General features: G+C 32.2%; 2 protein-coding genes across 2 annotated transcripts; one reads left to right on the plus strand and one right to left on the minus strand.

The window, feature by feature from the left end:
- The first annotated feature begins 3742 nt into the window (after positions 1-3742).
- On the plus strand, positions 3743-8288 carry LOC143576998 (receptor-like cytosolic serine/threonine-protein kinase RBK1). Its single transcript, XM_077060954.1, has 6 exons — positions 3743-3749; positions 3845-4300; positions 6195-6452; positions 7121-7275; positions 7362-7577; positions 7661-8288. The coding sequence occupies exons 1-6, from the start codon at positions 3743-3745 to the stop codon at positions 7967-7969; spliced, it is 1401 nt and encodes a 466-aa protein (XP_076917069.1). The 3' UTR covers positions 7970-8288.
- Positions 8289-10699: 2411 nt separating this feature from the next.
- LOC143576999 (AP2-like ethylene-responsive transcription factor AIL7) lies at positions 10700-13991 on the minus strand. The gene is made up of 6 exons (XM_077060955.1): positions 13697-13991; positions 12681-12763; positions 11634-11726; positions 11471-11544; positions 11200-11327; positions 10700-11109 (listed from the first exon to the last, which is right to left on the minus strand). The coding sequence occupies exons 1-6, from the start codon at positions 13989-13991 to the stop codon at positions 10700-10702; spliced, it is 1083 nt and encodes a 360-aa protein (XP_076917070.1).
- Between the last annotated feature and the right edge of the window lie 6568 nt (positions 13992-20559).

Raw genomic sequence — 20559 nt, forward strand, 5'->3', positions numbered from 1 at the left:
TTACATTATAGCATAAGAACACTCTAGGCGTTCTTTACATCATTCATTTAACAACCATACCCTTGTCGATACGTGCAATATCCGAAGATCGTTCACGCCCCGACAAGCATTCATTCGTAATGTTCATACATCTTCCATATATAATATTTGTACCTTTATTTTTAACCTGACAGTACGCGCAATATCCGAAGATCGTTCGCGTACCGACAAGCAATCATTCATATCCATCACATATATCACATATGGCATACACTTATCTCTTAGGATAAATGTATTAACAACACATCGAGTATGCACACAGCCCCGAAAACATAACAAGTAATGGGGCTAGAAACTCACCTGAACTCTGCTTCTTCCTCCGATAGTTGTAAATCCCTTCTTTAACTGAGCTCGGCTGACTGTATAAGTTACACGTATCAATACTCGCCTGATCTAATCTGGTGGCCTAGTATTAGCTTACTTTTACTTATCGCTTTTAATCTATTTTCTAATCGAACTTGACTTTAGGCGAAGTTAAACCTTAGGCGAACTTAGCTTTAGGCGAAGTAAAACCTTAGGCGAACTTAGCTTTAGGCGAAGTTGTCATCAGACGAACTTAGCTTTAGGCGAAGTTGTCATCAGGCGAACTTAGCTTGCAGGCGAAGTTCATCAGGCGAACTTAGCTTGCAGGCGAAGTTGTCCAGCTGCGGTACTGTTCGACCTTAATCACCTTCGTTTCTCAACCAAATAACTCGATTTAGGTATCAACGGAATCGTCTAACCAGCGCCTACAAACCCCAACCATCAAATCGACCTAACATCGATGTTTAAAGGGTGCGATTTAGGCATATAGGTTACGGATTCTTTTTATCAATCGATTAACCCATCAAATCATAACCATTTTCAGTAAGTTTAGCTTTGTTGGATTCGTTTTTACCATACAAACTCAGATCTATCATTTCTCAAATCAAACCGAACCTATACGAACGATTTCTAACTATAAACGTACCTTGAATGAGTCGAACTACGAACACGGTTAAGCCTTGATGTTGTTTTGGTCCTGTCACGACGTTCCAGCACCAACAAGCTCGGGTTTTCGCCTTCGGATCTTGGTTCGGGTCGTGTGTGTTTTGAGTGTGTAGAGATTAGGATGGATAAATGGATGGAATGGAAAGGATTGGGGTTTAAGGGGTATTTATACTCCCTTAAGCCTATGGACCGAAGGCCCATATTTCCTTTTGGTCCATATCTAATCCCATCTAATTATCCTACTAAGTCTTCATATTTTGCTATTATTATCGTCCCACTAGCTCGTTTATTTCACCCGACAAAATAATATAATAAATATTACTTTAGAAATTTCGGGATGTTACAGTCTAGTGGTAAGCCTATGTATTGTTTAGTTGTAGGTCTCAAGTTTGACCAGTATTAACGATTCTTTTTTCTTTTTGGTACGTTTTTAGCAAAATTGTCTTAAAATGGCCACAAAATCTCATTTCGATTTAGGTCCTTATAACTTATATAAGTCATAAGCTACAAAGTTGTAACTTATGACTTATACACTTACAAAACATAACTTTAAACACCATATAATAACTTTTAAGTTAATTATAAGCTATAAGGAGGTCAAATAAAGAATCCCAAACTCGTTCGGTTATTTTCTAGGTTAGTATAGAGGTACAAACGACGGTGTTCCCGCTGGTACCAATCGTTACCAACTCCGCCATTGCACCACTTCGTCCACCCTGACACTCTTATTTTGTTTCTATCATATGTCTTGAATACTCATGAATGAACATGTGTGATGTAATTTTCCAAATCATATGATTAATATATACTTTGAATGAGTCGTATATTAGTTGCATATCTTTAACTCAGGATTTTTAATTTTGGTCAACCTAAGCATCTTGTTTTTTGTTCGAGCTAATCAGTTTTGGAACGACCGATATACGATTTAATATTTAATCATATATTGACTGCGAATGATTTGTTGTCGTTTTTTGCATTGTTGATCATTTGAATGTGCTTTTATAATAAAGACAAGTAAAAGTATTTTATCAACACATGATATTTATTAGCATATAAACATAATATAAACCAAAATTTAATAACATTCTTATAAAAAAAATATAAGACTACCGACTTATCAATTAAATGAAGTTAACTAGCCAAACATATAGTAGTTAGAAGAAGTAAAATCATCATGAAGAAAAGTTGAATGGTCAAGTCACTGTGTAGTCATATGTAGGGGTGTTCAAAATCGGGTATCCAAACTTCGGATATCCGAAGTTTCTAATATCCGAACATTTCGGATAGTGGATTTCACTATCCGAATTCGTATCCGGAATTTCGGATATCCGAACTTCAGATATCCGAAATTTCAGATATCCGTTCGGATAGTGAAACGGATATCCAAAAATCTGAAGGAGGAAAAAGAAAAGAAAAACACTTCTCTTATAAAAGACTTATAAGAATCATGAACAAATTGGGCATAAATCTATAACCAAAATTTACAAAACGCCCTTCTGTATTTATATTTATAAATGACCATCATGAACCCTAATTTACAAAACACCCTTCTGTATTTATATCTATAAATGACTATCATGAACCCTAATTTACAAAACGGTCTTCTGTATTTATATTATATTTACAAAACTCTCTTACCAAAATTTACTATCATGAACTAATTGGGCATCAAATGGTATTATGAAGTTGTTAACAGTTTAAAAATATTAGACCAAGCATAATGGGAGTATTGTGGGGGCGTTTACAAGCATCAAAATGTCACCCGAAGTTGTAAAGAAAACATTGAAGGTGTTAGGAGGTGGAACCATAAGTTTTTTTTTCCAGCCAATAAGCAAGATGGTGGTGGGCGATTGGGAATTCCCCCCCACCACCACTACCAATGTTATTAGAAGATACAAAACAGTTAAAAAGAGTAATAGGTTACATGTGAGTTTACATTAAACTTCGAATACCAGAAACCCATCAAGTAACTCTTACCATATACGACAATAAGAAAGTATAACTTATGCCAAAAACCATACAAACAAGATAAATAGGTAGTAATTGATACATAACATATATATATTTAAGATCCAGTAAAACACTTTACGAACTTAACATATATAAACTGATATTACTAATACCCGTCTTGACAACATTTATCGTTATCAATACATTTATAGTATAACTTATATAGGTATATGTTAAAGATCCCTAGCTTAAGTAGTTTAGCTTATACATCCAAAAACATCATTTAAAAAGGATGTATTGAGTTCTAGTTATATGAGTGATAAATAGATAAGAGGTTTTAGTTTGAGCTAGAGGTATCAATCACTTTTGATAGATTTTTTCGAAGGTGAAATAAAGATGGCTGAATAGGTTAGTGACTCGTAAGTTATTCAATTGACCATTAAAAAAACAAATAATCTTTTAGCCCTTTAAAGTAATAAAATAAAATATAATTTGAAAAAAGAAATAAAATCACTCACTCACTCCATAGAATAGTCCATATCCATATGACTACTGCATCTATTGAAATTGGCGCCGGTGTATAAATACCTGCACATACCTTTTCTCTACGTTGAAAGTACCATAATTCCGGCTCAACAGTAGTTTCCGGCCACCGTATTCTCAGCCGGAGAGGCAACATGGACTACAATCCAACCTGAAACTGATTCACTTTTCTTTTCTTGTTTTAACAAATTCTATATTTCAAACTTCAATTCACCGGAACCCTATATTTGAAGCTCCAAGGATGAACGGTGATTTTACACTTTTTTTTTATTTCCTGATTCTTGGTTACGCTTTCGTGTGAATTTAATCTGATTTGGTGTTTTCACAATTTGATTGATTGTAGAAGCTGTAAATAATAATCACAAGGTTATACCGATAGACGACGACGATCAATCGTCGCCTCGAGGCGTATTGGAATCCGATTGCCAGAGCAGTTTGAGCAGCCGTGGCTCGTCGTTTAATGAGAAATCTCCTCCGTCGACGGAGGAAGACACGGACTCTGCTACCGATGAGGATGACAGCGGCAGAGCGGCGGTCAGGTGGAGGAATTTGGTGTTTAGTTTGAAGTCCAAGTCGTTGAGGGTGTTTTCGAGGAAGAGTTTGATGAAGAAGTTAGGGAATAATAATACTAATAATAATAATAATAATAATAATAATAATAATAATAATAATAATAATAATAATAATAATAATAATAATGAGGTGGCTGTTGACGGAGGAGATTGGGCGGTTACGAAACCCTCGTGGCGTAATTTCACGTTTCAACAACTTTATGCCGCCACCGATGGCTTCAGCCACGGTAACAATATTCTCCTCCTTTCTTTTCCCATTTATGTTTTATATTTAAAAAAATGTTAGAAATAATTATTGCATTTTTTCTGAAAAACATTTATTAGATTTTTTTTTTAAATTAAAGACATAATTGATACCGATTGATTTTTTGTCGACTAGCCATTGCAACACCCATGTTTTTGTTTTGAACATGTTAACTTGACGGAACTATTTTCTGGAAGTGGTTCCGGTACGGTAACAAATGTAACCGATATATGAACTCGCGTTGACGCAACACCATGCTTTTGTTTTGAATAATGGATATGTTTTTTGGGTTTAGTTACGGTACCGTAACAAACGTAGCCAATACCGACCAAATTCGCATCAAACTTGATGCTGCAATGCTCGTATACATTAGTGTAACTACTAATCCTCGTTTAGACTAATTAAATTTGGGTTTGATGTATATACACTGGTACGAATCTAACCGATACCAATTTAATTCGTGCCCGCCACCGCAACGGAGTGGGTTTGCTACCCAGTTTCTTTTAAAAAACATTTATTAGATTTTTTAAAGTTATAAGCATGGCACTTATCGATATAGTCAAATATGTATAGGATCTTTTTAATATAGTATTAGTATTTCACTATTTCCATATCGGTAGACTTTGAAATTAGTCAAATAATGGGATTTATGAAAGTTGACTAAAGTGTAATCTAAGTCAAAATCAGGTATCTCTTGTACTTTATTTTTCATCCATGAGTATATGACCTTTTGGTTTGTTTTCTCATATGTCCTACTTTTTGGTATGACTTGAATTTTGGGTATTTTGTTCTCATCTATTGTTTTTCTAAATTATAGTATATCTATTTTTTGTTTCGTATTTATTTATATTTATGATTCCTAATAAGGTGAGTTTGTTAGTCATTTTTAAAACTATTATGGTTAGAAAATCTGTCTGCTTAAAACAGTATGTATAGATGTAACCAAAGTTCGAAATATATATGTTATTTTCTCTTTTTGGAAACTTGAGTCTTGTTTAATGTTTCTTAATTACTAGTATATTGAAGTGGTTAATTGCATTTACAGTTCAACTAAGAAAGCTAATTGATACCCAAACAGAGTATAAATTCTATTACCATAAATGTCAAAAATAAATTAATTTTTGGTCATGGTTTTGTTATTGTCTTCAAATTTTATTTCCAAGCAAAGAATAATTTGTTCTTTCTTCTTGTTGCTGGAAAGTAGGTCTAGCAATATGAACAAACTGATCAATTTTTTTTTATAAAATAGTGTTTAAAAAGGTCACACTACAAAAAGCTGTTATCTTTATAATATAGGGTTTATTAAGCAAAGATATGGAGGTTAGCGTCATGTGAAACCAACCAGTAAAAAATATTTGTATTTATTATATAACTCGAGTGAAAGACATTGATTCGTCAAACTTTTTAAATCAGTAAAAAAATTTATCGGTCTACATTGACCACGAAAATAATTGTAAAATATTACTATGATGCTAGTGACATCACATAAAATGTCAAATTTGGCAGTTATTAACTGAAATATTTGTGTACCTATAATCTAGTGCACCAGGATAGTGACCTTGACATCATAGTCAAACCTATAATCCAAGTTGTTGACTTTATAAAGTCAACAAGACCTGTCTATTTCAAGATTACCTACCTTATTTGCCTTTATCAACTTATTATTTTAAATATATTGCTGCCCGCTTAATAAAAGGGGGTTGCTGCGCAGCTTGTTGCCCGCTTACCTGCCACTTCATTGTAAATCGTTTGAATGATTTATCAAAAAGAAATATATATATATATATATATATATAAAATGTATTGTTTTATTTCATTGCATAAATGAAAAAAACATTGCCATATTAAGAAATAAATCTGTAATATGGTTTGTGTAGATAATTTGGTGGGACGAGGAGGACACGCAGAAGTGTACAAAGGATGCTTGCCCGATGGTCAACTAGTGGCGGTGAAGAAAATAACAAAAAGGGAGAAAAAAGATGAAGACCGAGTTGAGGATTTCTTATCCGAGCTTGGGATCATAGCTCATATTAACCATCCGAATGCAGCCCGCTTGATCGGCTTCAGCTCCGACACTGATTTGCACCTTGTCCTCCAATTCGCACCTCATGGCAGCCTTGCAACTTTACTGCATAGTACACTTGATATTTTTTATTATTTCACACGCGAACAGAATTAGGGATGTAAACGAGTCAAAGCCCGAGCTTGTCCAAGCAGACAAATAGCTCGCAGTGGCTCGGTGTCTTTACATTCCTAACCTGAACCATGCGATCCAAACTAAGGGTGCTCAATCGAATCGGATACGGGTTATAAACTTATAAAATATTTACTGAATTTGAATTCGGATAAAATTAGCAAAAACAAATTTGGTTCGAATTTGGGCCTAATCGAATAAACTGAATTAAATGTTTTTTAAATTATAAAAATGAAAAAGAATGTATAATTCGAATACGGGTTATTCACTTTGAATTGGTTCAACATATTTAAATTCAAAGTTGATTTAAATATTTGTTTTGCATAAGGATTCGATTTGAATAAAGCAAAAGTTGAATTTGTTACTCGAGTTTGGTAAAATTTGAATTTCGGGTTACTCAAAACGAATCAGTTCGAGATGTTTATAATTTTAAATTTGAGTACGATTCGAATTTGAATTAAAAATTCGGCTTGAATAAGGATTCCATTTAATTAACTTGAAATATTAATTCTGTTTGATTCGGTTGTCGGGTTACTCAAGTCTGATTCGTATATTTAACACCCCTAATCCAAACAATGTCATTCTGTTGATCCAATTTTTTTTGTACAGATGGTGAAGAAAAATTAGAATGGGCAGTACGGTTGAAGGTGGCGATTGGCATAGCGGAAGGGTTGCGGTATCTCCATTGTGAATGCCATAGACGAATAATTCATCGTGATATCACAGCTTCAAATATTTTGTTGATGGAAGATTATCAACCTCAGGTTAGTTAAATACCTGTTATCGTTAATGCAACCATTTATTCCTTACACGCCTCACTAAATTTAACAATTTGGTCATTTTCGTGTAGATATCTGATTTTGGGCTCGCAAAATGGCTACCAGAGAAATGGATTCATCATATTGTTTTCCCCATTGAAGGGACTTTCGGGTACATGGCACCTGAATATTTCATGCATGGAATCGTTCACGAAAAAATCGACGTGTTCTCGTTTGGAGTTCTTTTGCTTGAGCTTATCACGGGTCGTCACGCGGTTGATTCTAGCCGACAGAGTCTTGTAATCTGGGTACGTTAATACTTTTAAAGATTCAATATTTTGAATTTTGGAAATGGAAGTCCTTTAACATAAGTTAGATGTGTTTTATATAGGCAAAACCGCTTCTAGAGCAAGGTAATGTTAAAGAACTTGTGGACCCGCGTTTAGATAACAAGTATGACATAACCGAACTAACGCGTGCAATGTCGGCGGCTTCGGCATGCATTCATCACATGCCACATATGCGTCCGGATATGGGACGGGTTATACAGATACTGAAGGGTGATGGGTTGACAACCGAGCCGCAGCCGAAAACTGGTGGTGGGCGGGCGGTACTTTTAGACTCGTGTGACTTGGATGAGTACACGTGTACAACGTACCTGAAAGATCTAAATCGACACATGGAACTTGCTATGGAGTGATGGTTGATAAACCTTTAAAGAGGGTGTGCATGAACAAAGAGTTTGATTTTGGTTTTAAATGTAATCATGTGTTTGGTGGTGGCCTAGTGGGTGTACAAGAAATCTCTTTTGGAAGTTTTAGGGCCGAATCTTGTTTTAGTTGTGGGCTTAGATGGGGTTGATAAGTTGTAATATTTCTAGTTCATATGAAAATGAAAATTCCCATGTATAATCCTAAAATTGACATTTAATAGTGACAATGAAAGTAACCACCAACTTATTAATTACCATGCGGTTCATACCCATGATTACAGAAGTCGATAGAACGATCGACTGGGAAGTTGCGGCTTACTGAGTACTCGTGAATTATTCGTTGACTACTCAGCCTAGGCGGGAAGTACTCAAGGAATTACTTGTCATTGCAAAAGTTATAAAACAACTAATATCATAGTGGTGCCATACGGTCATGTCACATTCACATGACTAGTTATGCCATATAATTTACAACGAAGATTGGAAATCACAGCCGTTACAGTAGTTCAAAATCCCAAATATTTAATATTTAATACCAAGAATAAAGCATTAATCTTTTTTATTCTTTGATGCTTCACCTTATTTTTTTTTTCAACGGCAATGCTTCTCTTTCTAGTTGGTTGATTTATTAAATAGACTGTAAAGGCCAGTTGCCACATTGGTGCATAAAATAGAAGGTAGATCAATACTTTTAAGTAACACTCCACAGCCCACATAAATGACAACAATACATTTTTTTACCACTTTATAATATTACGTGATTTTAAGGGGCATTGTAGAAAACGTGACAAATTAGTAGGAAGTATATCTATTTCTAAATTGATGAGAAAAAAGATATTATGCGAAGAAATTGATGTGTGTTAATGTTTTGATATCATGAGAAAAAAGATACTATCGTGTAATTCATATAATTTTCCGCCACATAAATTGCACATTTGTTTTATGTTAATGTTTTGATTAATTTTGGTTTCAGGGCACATCCAAAGATTATTTTTAAAAATATGAAGTAAAGTGAGCCTTTTCAACTTCTTTTTTGTTAAAATGGCTCTACACATCTATATCTATATCTATATCTATATCTATATTCTCTAATAAAAAAATACTACTATGTGTCACTTGTCACTCTCTCAATCATCCTCACATTTCTAAACCCATTTTGTTGTTTGGATCCCATGTGGGTCATTAACCAACCCAAAATAGCCTTATTCTTATGTATATATAAAGCAAGTGTGTTAATTTTTATTTATTTCTTTTTATATTTTAACATCATATTTATCCTTAAGTAATAAAATGAAGCAATTTAGCTATAGAAAAAGAACAAGCAAAATGGGATTGAAGTGGTCGGAACATTGCTTTATTATTATTATTATTATTTTAATATTTTCAGGTATATAAAATAAGAGTCAATTAAAATATTTTCTTCTTTAAAAATTTTCATTATATACATTGACTTTAATATCATAAATTTGTTTATCGACATACGAACCATTTAAATTTATTCTTTTGGTTTGGTTTGGAAGGCTAGAATCATGTTCTTTTCTTAGTTATTATATATATATATATATATATATATAACTAGCTTTTATTCTCTGTAATACGGGATTGTTTTATATTATTCATTTATAATATTAATATATTTTATTAAATTTTAATTTTATTTATTGTAAGGAAGTTATTTAAATACTTATGATTTGATAATGAAAGGGTTTCACAAATAAATGAAATATTATAACCCGGTTTAAAAAAGCTATATGGATTTGGTGAGACCCATGACCCATTTTTTGTACTATAAGATTGTTTCTTAATTATAAATAGTATCTTTAAAAAAACCGGATACTAAAAAATATTTGATGAGATTAATTTTTAATATAATGGAATGTCATAACCCGTTTAAAAGGCTATTTGAGTTTGGTGACACCCATACCCGTGAATTCAGTTTAAATGCATGATGAACCTTCATTTACAAATAAAGCAATCTGGTGGTTTGAGAGAATTTAAGAAAATTTCGTTTATATATATTTAAGATTAAGATTTAATACATAATCTTATTTTATTATAATTTATATATGGTTGGCTTGTACTTGAAAGAACCCTTGTTTTCACACGAACATCTATATCGCTTTGTCAAGATTTACAGGTAGGCATTGACTATTTTTGATTATTGACAAACTAGGTATATTGACCACAAACATATTGTACAAGTAATTTTTTCTTATTAGTAAATACTCGCGTAATGTTTCTTTAGTAATTCCTATAATTTTAATATAAATTGTACTTTTATTAACAATATATGATAATTGTATTGTCAATTGTATTTTGATTAATGTTCAAATTTTAAAATAATCATCAATTTCCCGTGTAATACACGGGGCTCAAACTAGTGTTTCATATAACCAACACAACAGAAGCCAAACCATTATCTCCCTTAACGCACTAATACTAAAACAGCCACTAAGCTAAATCAGTCATCAGATTAAGAAAAATATTCAACGATTAAAAAAGCTAAATCAGTCATCAGATTAAGGAAAATATTCAACGATCAAAAAAGATATATCAGTCATCAGATTAAGGAAAATATTCAACGATCAAAAAAGCTAAATCAGTCAAAAGATTAAAGAAAACATTCAACGATCAAAACAGAAGCCGAAAACATCATTAAGTCTTGTTCATATATAGTGCCCCATATATCAGCACTACTGGTTAGGCCAAACCAAGTACTCAGCCGGATACCACATTAAAGCCATCGAACCGCAGGTAATTTGAGGTACACCAACGGTGGTACAAACTTTGATGATGCATAGATATTGAGTTTTGATCAAATGGCAACGCGTAAACTGGTGGCACAGTAACAAAACTGATGCTGCTTCCACCTTCATTACCGCCACCGCCACCGCCACCGCCACCATAATGCTGTGGTGGCGGATAGTACTGGTTGGTAACCAGAAACGGATTCTGGTCCACCTCGGCACTAGACGCCTCTAGGTTCTTTGAAGATCCATCAACGGGAAAGGCGCTATGGAAAATTGCTTCTACATCATAACTATTGATCTCGAAATTTGTCATCGCATTCAAACCTTTAAATTTTATTGCTGCTATGTCATAAGCCTCCGCAGCTTCCTGCTCAGTCGCTGCAATATATCATCATATCGTTAAAGACAATAATAATACGATCAAACTTAACATTTTAACAAGTCATTTAATAAGATGTTATAACTTACCATATGTCCCGAGGTAGAGATCTTTGTTTCCAGCAACACGTCCAATCCTTGCTTGCCAACGACCTTGATGTTGATGCCTCGTTACTCCTCGGTAGATCGAGGCTCCCCTAGAAAAACCATTGCTATTCCTACCCAAACAAAAAATATCTCAGATTCTCATGACCCCACCGATACTCCGCTAACTAATAGGATAAAGTAAACTACAACTTAAGTTGGGCAGGTTGCCTTCAAGGGGTTAACATTAAAAGCGATATAATAATCAATATTGAACCTTCTTAAAGAAGCGACGAATTCTTGTTTGCTTACGAATCTCATCTCTACCAATTCTCTTGCATAATATGCAACCTTGAAGCAGATTCAAACCATGCGATTAGACAAACACCAAGAATAAACAATATCAAGTCAATAACAAAGCACATTGTAAGCTAATTTACCGGAAAGTTTATAATGGCCTTGGACCCCCAGTACTTCAAAGCGGCCAAATCGTATGCTCTTGCGGCCTTTTCCTCCTTGTCATAACCACCTAATTAGTTATTAACCTAAACTCCATTAGCAATTTGTAAAGCCTTGCCAACTTATAGGCGATTAATTAGAATACTACAACCCGATGCAAAAAAAAAGGAAAAAAAAAAAGAAGAGTTTACTCACCTAAGTACACCGTGGATCCGAAAATCGGAAGTTAAGTAACAACAACCGCATCCACCAAGCAAAATAAAATCAGTGAAAGAACATGAACAATGAACGTTAGCTCGCATTAGTGATCAACATATATAAAAACATATGGTTAAAAAATATAAAAGTAATTAACAATTATATAAATTTATTTTTTCATAAATGTTATGACATTTTTTCCTTTTTAGTTACGGAGTATTATTTTACAAGATGTTTTAAGAAAATATAGTAAGATAACTTCAATAACTTTATAATAAATGACAAAATTAATGTGATAATGGGAGTACTATGCTATAAAACGTTTTTATAAAGTAAAATATATATATAATAGATTTATAAAGGTTAAAGGCAAAGGCATGTGTACGTACTACTAATTAAAGCACATGTCATGATCATTATAGATAAGGATGACAATGAGTCGACATGCGACGGATTTGGATAATCTTCGTCTCATGCCCGGATATCGGACAAAATCGTGCTTGTTACCCATCCCGCTAGGTGGGTACAATTACAGTTGGAAAGCTTGTTACTTGAAACCCGATTTAAACTCATCTCAAAAGCAAATGAGAATATAAAATACTAAACTATACATAAAGCAATTTTATAAATTTAATTACTATATTAGTTTCAAATTTTTTCAGTGATGTGTTATTCATACACCCTTTATAGGTTGTACATAAAGATAATATGTGTATTAAAAGGGCGTGTGAATAACCATTGCCTTTTTTCAGCTATCAAGTTCTTTAACAAAAGCAATATAATATTCATAAAATAAAATCTTCTTCCAAAGTTTTAAATTAATTAAGTACCTTGACGTCCTCTCCTTGCTTGAGCTTCATTCCAATAGGTGTTATCCCAAAGATGCGCTTCGTATCTACCAGTCCACTTATGTCTGCACACAATAGCCATCTCTTTAATAAAGTACAAGATGGTGTCCTATATGGAGTTTAAACGGTTTGAAAATCAAATCGTAAGTCAAACCATCCTCACAATTGTAAATACAACTTCTATTTAAAATAGCAGCTTCTTGTATTATATTCTTAATGTTGGAAGTAATTTCGGACTCCAATTCACAAGTCGGTGAACTTGAGAGACCAATATTGACAAGTAGGTCATAGTGGTTATGTTTCCTAATTGTATTGTAATTATAATAGGTATTGTCTTGGCTAACAAGTTAGATTAGTCTATATAAACAGATGTATGGTTAGACACTTAGACATTAGAGATTGTGTGGTATGAGATGCAACCGAGTTAGGGTTCATCCAAGAGGCACACCGAGATGTAACTAAGTTAGGGTTCATCTAGATGTAACCGAGTTAGGGTTCATCAAGAGTCAAACCGAGTTAGGGTTTGAGGGTTTGTAATCAGTTTTTAGAGTGATATTTTCTGATTAATATAAACGAGAGTTATTCGTTTAGTTTGTGTGTTGATTATCGATACAAGACTTGACTTAAAACCAAAAAAGTCAAAACATATTTATAATCAAAGTTTTTTTTCTTTGAACTGTATAATCAAAGTTAAAATAGCTTAAAGATCTAAAAATATAAAAAAAGTTACTTTTCAGTTGTCACAACATCTTATGGTCTAGCTAGGCCCTTTTTCCTAACTGGTTTCTAGTATAAAAAGTAAACCAAACTCTTGCATGCTTGTGTTTAAAAAATTCATAAACACATGTTTAAAAAACCGACCGTGAAACCAAATTGAAGTCAAATTTAAACAGTTTCAACCCGAAACATCAAAAGCCGACCTTAGAATTAATGATGTAAGCATATACAATTATATGATAATGCACACATTAAACACCATTACATATATATAAATATACCTGTAACACCTCTGTATATTGATTTTTTTGTTTCACTTCTCTTCTTACAACTCTTCTTATCACCAGAACTACCAGTCTTCGGGTCACCGCTTGCAGTTAACTCGTTACCTGACTCAACCGACTTCCCGGTCAACTCAGCCAGTTGCATGGCTGAGTCATCGACCACTTCGGATGACCCCGAGTTAGTCTTCGATACTGTTTGGAACCCATCAGTGGTTTCGATACTGTTTGCATGAATATTATTATTATTATTATTATGGTCAGAGGTGGTAGAAGTGAGCATCACCGGAGCCATTATTATTATTATTATTATTATTATTATTATTACTACTGTTCACCGGCGACAGTTAGCAGAAGGAATATTACACATGCAAGTTTGAAAAATGTGACGGTATGAGAGAACAAGAAAGATTAGTGTTGAAGGTGGCACATGCATGCATGCAGAAGCAAGCTTTCTGACTCCGGCACCGGCGCCGGCGAGATTGAGAGAGAGAGAGAGAGGATGTAAGTAAAGGTATGCATGCAATGGGATGAAGACTCGGTTTTATATGTGGGAAGAAAACAAAAGTTGTCTGTTCATTCGGTTCCATTTAATATTGTATTTACTTCTCTTTATCTTTTCGTATACATTTTCATTATTTTATTATATATATATATATATATATATATATATATATATATATATCTAGGATAGTTGCATTGCAAAAGTATAAAAATGCTTATTTTCCCACCTACATGGTAATTATGTTGTATCACATATGGATATACATCGCCACAAGTTACGTAGATGACTTTGTAAAATGCCGTAGGAATAGGAAACGTGGTAGTCTGGTAGAGTAGCAAATATATCAATGCCCCACGTTCTTGTTTTCTGAAAATTTAGACGATTTTGTGTTCAGACATGTAGTGGGATAAAAAAGAGACTTTAGTGTCTTCACATTCTTAAATACTTTACACACACGTTTACATAAAAAAAAGGTCTAGTTTTATTATTAACCCCTACATAATTTGAGTTATACTCCTTATACCCTTAGGAAATTTAGTTAATGCTATATTTTTATAAGTTTTCAAAAGTTTATATTTTATGTAATATTTATAGTGATTTACTTAATCATACGAATAATAAACAAAAATCTCACTTAAATCCCCTTTATAACTATTGAAATCGAGTCTAAATTCACAACTACTACTGGATTATGCTTTATAAATATAAATAATAAATAAGTTGAATATCACTGGATTATGCTTTATAAATAGTACAATTCAATGTGAATATCCAAATACCATACGTAGCATTGGTTATTAATCACGTCGATTGTTGACTGGTCCACTTTTGCATATCATGAGTTTAATGTAGCCAAACAATTGCGCTACTGACTGTTGGCTCAAACCAAGCTTTTTTTTTTTAACACGTTTTGAGCTATTTGAATAGCCTTATTGTGTATAGTTTTTTTTTTCAGGTAACCATGAGATAAGATAACCTATGTCACACGATCACTAATTTTGCAAGAAAACCGTAAGTTGATACTTGATAATGAACATTTAGGCAATAAAAGTTAGTTGAAACTTGATAATAAAGACTTTGTCATTGTGAAATCAAAACTAAAAGTATTAATTTTGGTCATTTAAAAAGGGTAAAGTTAAATTAGATGAAAATATTTACTAGCGGGGCCTCAAATTATTTAACTAGCTTTAGGCATTCAGAAACTTTAGGCCACCCTAGGACCTCCCACTACTAAGTAGTGACTGACGAAAATGTTGTGATCTAGCCTTACATGACGTAAATATCCAATGTAAGTACATATCCTATGCAAATATATGAGATATCATGACTTTATAATTAGCCTTAAATACTTCCTTGAATAATTCCAATGTATTGTAAACTTTTATTATGAAGCTAAGAATGAAATTCAAGAATTAAATGTGTTTTGGTGATAGATGTAGTTTATGACGAATGACTTAACAAACTGAAAAAAAAAAAGATATAAATATTTGTGATTCGACATTATACATATTAGATCGTGGCTTTGTCCATTGAATTTGAAACTCTCACTATCAACATTATCATTCATAAACTTATCTTCTTTTTCTTTATTTTAAATATATTTGACACTTTGGTTTTCCTAGTTCTTGTCACCAATATTAACAATATTAGGTAAATAGTTATAAATAAATAAAAAAAATTATATCGCAGCTGTAGGAATAGGAAACGTGGTAGAGGAGTAGCGATGATATTTATAATGTGACGATGCCCCACGTTTACATGTTCTTGTTTCTGAATTTGCAATCTAAATTCAGACAATCTAGTTCTATGTTATGTTCAGACATCATTTTCGCATTCTCTTATACTTTACACAAACGTTTATATAAAAGGTTCTAGTTTTATTATCAACCCTTACATAATTTATATTATACTCTTTATACCCCCTTAGAAAATGTTAACACTATATTTTCATAAGTTTTTAAATTTATTTTATTTTTTATGTAATATTTATAGTGATTTACTTCAATCATATGAATAATAATTAAAAATCTCACTTGAATGGCCCTTATAATTATTGAATTCGAGTCTAAATTCAGAGCTACTAACATTTTAACTCTAATAGGTACGTTATACCCTTAATCATAAATATAATTAATAAATAAGTTTAATATCACTGGATTTTGCTTTATAAGTAATACAATTCAATTTAAATATCAAAATACTATACATAGCGCTCGCTATTAATCATGCCGATTGTTGACTAGCCCGTTTTGGGTATCGATGGGTTTAATTTAGCTAAACAATTGAGCTACTAACAGTTGGCTCAAACCAAGCATTTTTTCAAACACACTTTAAGCTATTTGAATAGCCCTATTGTGTATAGTTTTTTATGGTAACCATGAGATAAGATAACCCATCTCACACGACCACTAATACTCTGCAAACTAACGGGATAACATAAATCACAACTTCTGTTTGGTATGTATCTTTCATGGGTTAAGACTAGAAGCCGGTATAAGTTAGCTGAATACAAGACCTTTATTAGAGATGAATTAGACCGTGTGTATAGTTTCATATTGTGTAGCCTGTTAGCCGATTTGGGCACATAGGGAATGGATCTATAGTCTTATTTAAGCTAAGCCACTGTCAGAAAATTGGGCCCTTGATCAAACACAAAACACACGATATGAACAAACTCATCTGACTCTTTTTATTATTTATAACCCAAAAATTTAAAGTACACTCAAACCCATTACATGTGCTGACCCAATTTATAGCTATACATTTTTTATGAACAAATAGCGCGACTCTTATTGGATTCTAACCTTAACAAGTGTATAAATTAAACTAACACATGGTTATCTATATATATTAAATAAACCTTAACATAAAAAATAAATAAAAGCCAAATTAAACTCTTAACTAACTTAACTAACTAACGAATTAACCAACCCATGATAAACAAAAAAAATCCCTTTATATTTCAGACTTTTAGATTTGGATTTAAATATTATAAGAAAAGAACTCCCTTAAACCTGAATTAGACTAAAATAAGCTAACTGGTTAAATCACAATATGAAGAACTACTAGAAAAGATAATCTATAATATATATAAACGAAAACATAAAAATCCTATGTGTCGCTATGTGGACGCTCCCCTATTTTTTGAAGTCACCAGATTTGCTTGATTTTTAAATGGAAGTTTCTCATGCATTTGACCCGAATTCAAGGGTATGAGTTTCATCAAACTCATATATTTCTTAAACGAATTATAACATCTCATTAAATTAAAAACTAATCTCACCAAATATTTGATATAAAAATCATGTAATTTAGGGATATACTAAAAATTAATATATGATTTATTTTAAAAAAGATATATATAATTTATAATTAAAGAACCAATTTTATAGTGAACAAAATAAACGGGTTTTGAGTCTCATCAAACCCATATAACTTTTAAAACGGGTTATAACATCTCATTTATTTGTGAAACAATTTATCAACCATAAGTATATTATTAACTTTCATACAATAAAAAAATAAAATTTTAAAAAATAAATAAATATTAAAAACAAATAATATAAAACGAACCCCGTAATACGAGAGATACAAACTAGTAATCAATAAAAATGATGGCACAACAAATAATAAATTCCCATCTAACATAAACCATATGTAACTACACGTTGTGTTCTCTATATGGATCCTAAAACAAACAAATGAACATTCTTGATATACTGTAATCATATTTATCAAAGAACTAGTTTATATTTTATCGGCGAAATATAAATATTTAAAGTTTTTAGCATTGTTATGAAATTGATATGTATATTATATTTAGTGGTTTGAATCATTAAGTGTACTTGGCAGAATGGTTATCTGGCATGACTAGAAATCTTGTGGATTCCCATGTGCGGGTTCGAATCTTGTTGTCCATGTTTTTGTTTTCCAAACTATAACTTGAGAAGTTTATACATTAGCTATAAAATGTTTGCAATATTAGTCATCAAATATCAATCATTTGTACCAATTTCCAACATTCACAAATCAGATTGATCCATTAACTATTAATTGTTTGCAAAACTATGATACCCGTAAACCTTAAGTCCAAATTTATTTTTGGAATACACTTGAAATATTTATCTAGATGTACTACTGGCTTCACATATACCATTTTCTGCATATTCAAATTCAGACGTACTGAACCACCACATCTGATTTTTGATTGTTAATATTTGACTCTTGAGTTATTGATTGTTAATTTCCCGTTAAATGTTAATAAGATTTAGGTAAAGAAAATCGTAAGTTGACACTTCATATTGAACAATCAAACAATAAAAGTTAGTTGAAACTTGATAATAAGCCGTTTGGCATTGCGAAATGAAAACCAAAGTACTAATTTTGGTCATTTAAAAGGGTAACTTAAATTAAAAGATGAAAATATTCAACAACGCCTCTAATATTAATTTAACTACCTTTAGGCATTCGGAAACGTTGGGCCGCCCTGTGACCTCCCACTACTAAATAGTGACGAAAATATTTACCAAGTGATTTAACAACACATGACGTCTATCCTATGCAAATATATTAGATATCATGACTTCATAATTAACCTTAAATATTTCCTTGAATATTTCCAACGTATTGTAAACTTTTATTTGTGAAGCTAAGAATGAATAAAATTCAAGAATTAAATGTGTTTTGGTGATAGTAGTTCATGACGAAAGACTTAACATTTACTGAAAAAAAAGAGATAATAATTTGTTGTCCGGTTGTGGCTTTGCGCATTGGAACTCCTGTCACATTATCGTTCATATACTTATCTTCTTTTTCTTTTTTTAAATATATTTGACACTTTTGTTTGCTTAGTTCTTGTAACCAATATTAACAATATTAGGTAGATATTTACAAAAAAATAAAATTATATCGCAACCGTAGGAATAGGAAACGTGGTAGGAGAGTAGCAAATATATTTATGATACGGCCATGCCCCACGTTTACGTGTTCTTGTTTTCTGTATTTGCAATCTAAATTCAGACAATCTATGTTGTGTTCAGACATGTAGTGGGGTAAATAAAGACTTCACTATCTTTACATTCTCACTTATACTTTACACACACGTTTATATAAAAAAGGTCTAGTTTTATTATTAACCCCTACATAATTTGAGTTATACTCTTTATACCCTTAGGAAATGTAGTTAACGCTATATTTTCGTAAGTCTTCAAATGTAATATTTATAGTGATTTACTTCAATCATACGAATAATAAATAAAAATCTCACTTGATTCCCCTTTATAATTATTGAAATCGAGTCTGAATTCACAACTACTACTTACATTTTAACTCTACTAATTACATTATACCCTTAATCATAAAATATGACCGGATTATGCTTTATAAATAGTACAATTCAATGCAAATAGCCAAATACTATACGTAGCGATGGCTATTAGTCATGTTGATTGTTGACTAACCCGTTTTGCTTATCCATGGGTTTAATTTAGCCAAACAATTGAGCTACTAACAGTTGGCTCAAACCAAGCTTTTTTCAAACACGCTTTGAGCTATTTGAATAGCCCTATTGTGTATAGTTTTTTTCCGGTAACCATGAGAACCTATCTCACACTAATAGCCCTATTGTGTATAGTTTTTTCCGGTAACCATGAATAGCCCTATTGTGTATAAATCACAACTTTTGTTTGGTATGTAGTTTTCAAGGGTTAGGATTAGATGCCGGTAAAAGTTAGTTGAATCCAAGACCTTTATTAGAGATGAATCAAACAGTGTGTATAGTTTTATATTGTGTAGTATGTTAACCGATTTTGGGCACATAGGCTATGGATCTATAGTCTCATAAGCGAAGAAACTGTTGGAAAATCTGACCCTTGATCGAACACAAAATATACAATATGATCACACTCATATAACTCTCTTTATTATTTATAACCCAAAAACATAAAGTACACCAAAACCAATTCCATGTGACGACCCGATTTATTAGCTATACAGTCTTGATGAAGAAATAACCCGACCCTAATTGGACTAACCCTAAAAAATACATATCAAATAAACCTAATTACATAAACATATAAATAAAAGCCAAATAAAACTCTTTTTAACTAATCTTACGAATTAACCAACCCATGATAAACCAAAAAACCAAGATCCCTTTAAATTTCAGGCTTCAGATTTAGATTTAAATATTATAAGAAAAAAGAACTCCCTTAAACCTGAATTAGACTTAAATAAGCTAACTAGTTAAATCACAATACGAAGAACTATTAAACAAGATAATCAATAAAAAGGATGGCACAACAAATAATAAAATTCCCATCTAGCATAAACCATATGTAACTACACAATGTGTTCACTA

The sequence above is a fragment of the Bidens hawaiensis genome, unplaced genomic scaffold (genome assembly GCF_021521415.1).
Source record: "Bidens hawaiensis isolate Kalapana, Puna unplaced genomic scaffold, B.hawaiensis_p1.1 tig00028455_1, whole genome shotgun sequence".
Classification (NCBI taxonomy): domain Eukaryota; kingdom Viridiplantae; phylum Streptophyta; class Magnoliopsida; order Asterales; family Asteraceae; genus Bidens; species Bidens hawaiensis.

Bases quoted from the DNA above. Each gene is read 5' to 3' on its own strand.
- LOC143576999 (XM_077060955.1), bottom strand. From the start codon at position 13,991: ATGGCTCCGGTGATGCTCACTTCTACCACCTCTGACCATAATAATAAT. The intron at 11,727-12,680 runs GTACTTAATTAA...GTTAATAACTAA, and splicing joins AGCAAGGAGAGGACGTCAAG to TTAGGTGGTTATGACAAGGA. The intron at 11,545-11,633 runs GTAAATTAGCTT...ATCTGCTTCAAG, and splicing joins AGGCCATTATAAACTTTCCG to GTTGCATATTATGCAAGAGA.
- LOC143576998 (XM_077060954.1), top strand. The intron at 4,301-6,194 runs GTAACAATATTC...TGGTTTGTGTAG, and splicing joins CACCGATGGCTTCAGCCACG to ATAATTTGGTGGGACGAGGA. The intron at 7,578-7,660 runs GTACGTTAATAC...TGTTTTATATAG, and splicing joins GACAGAGTCTTGTAATCTGG to GCAAAACCGCTTCTAGAGCA.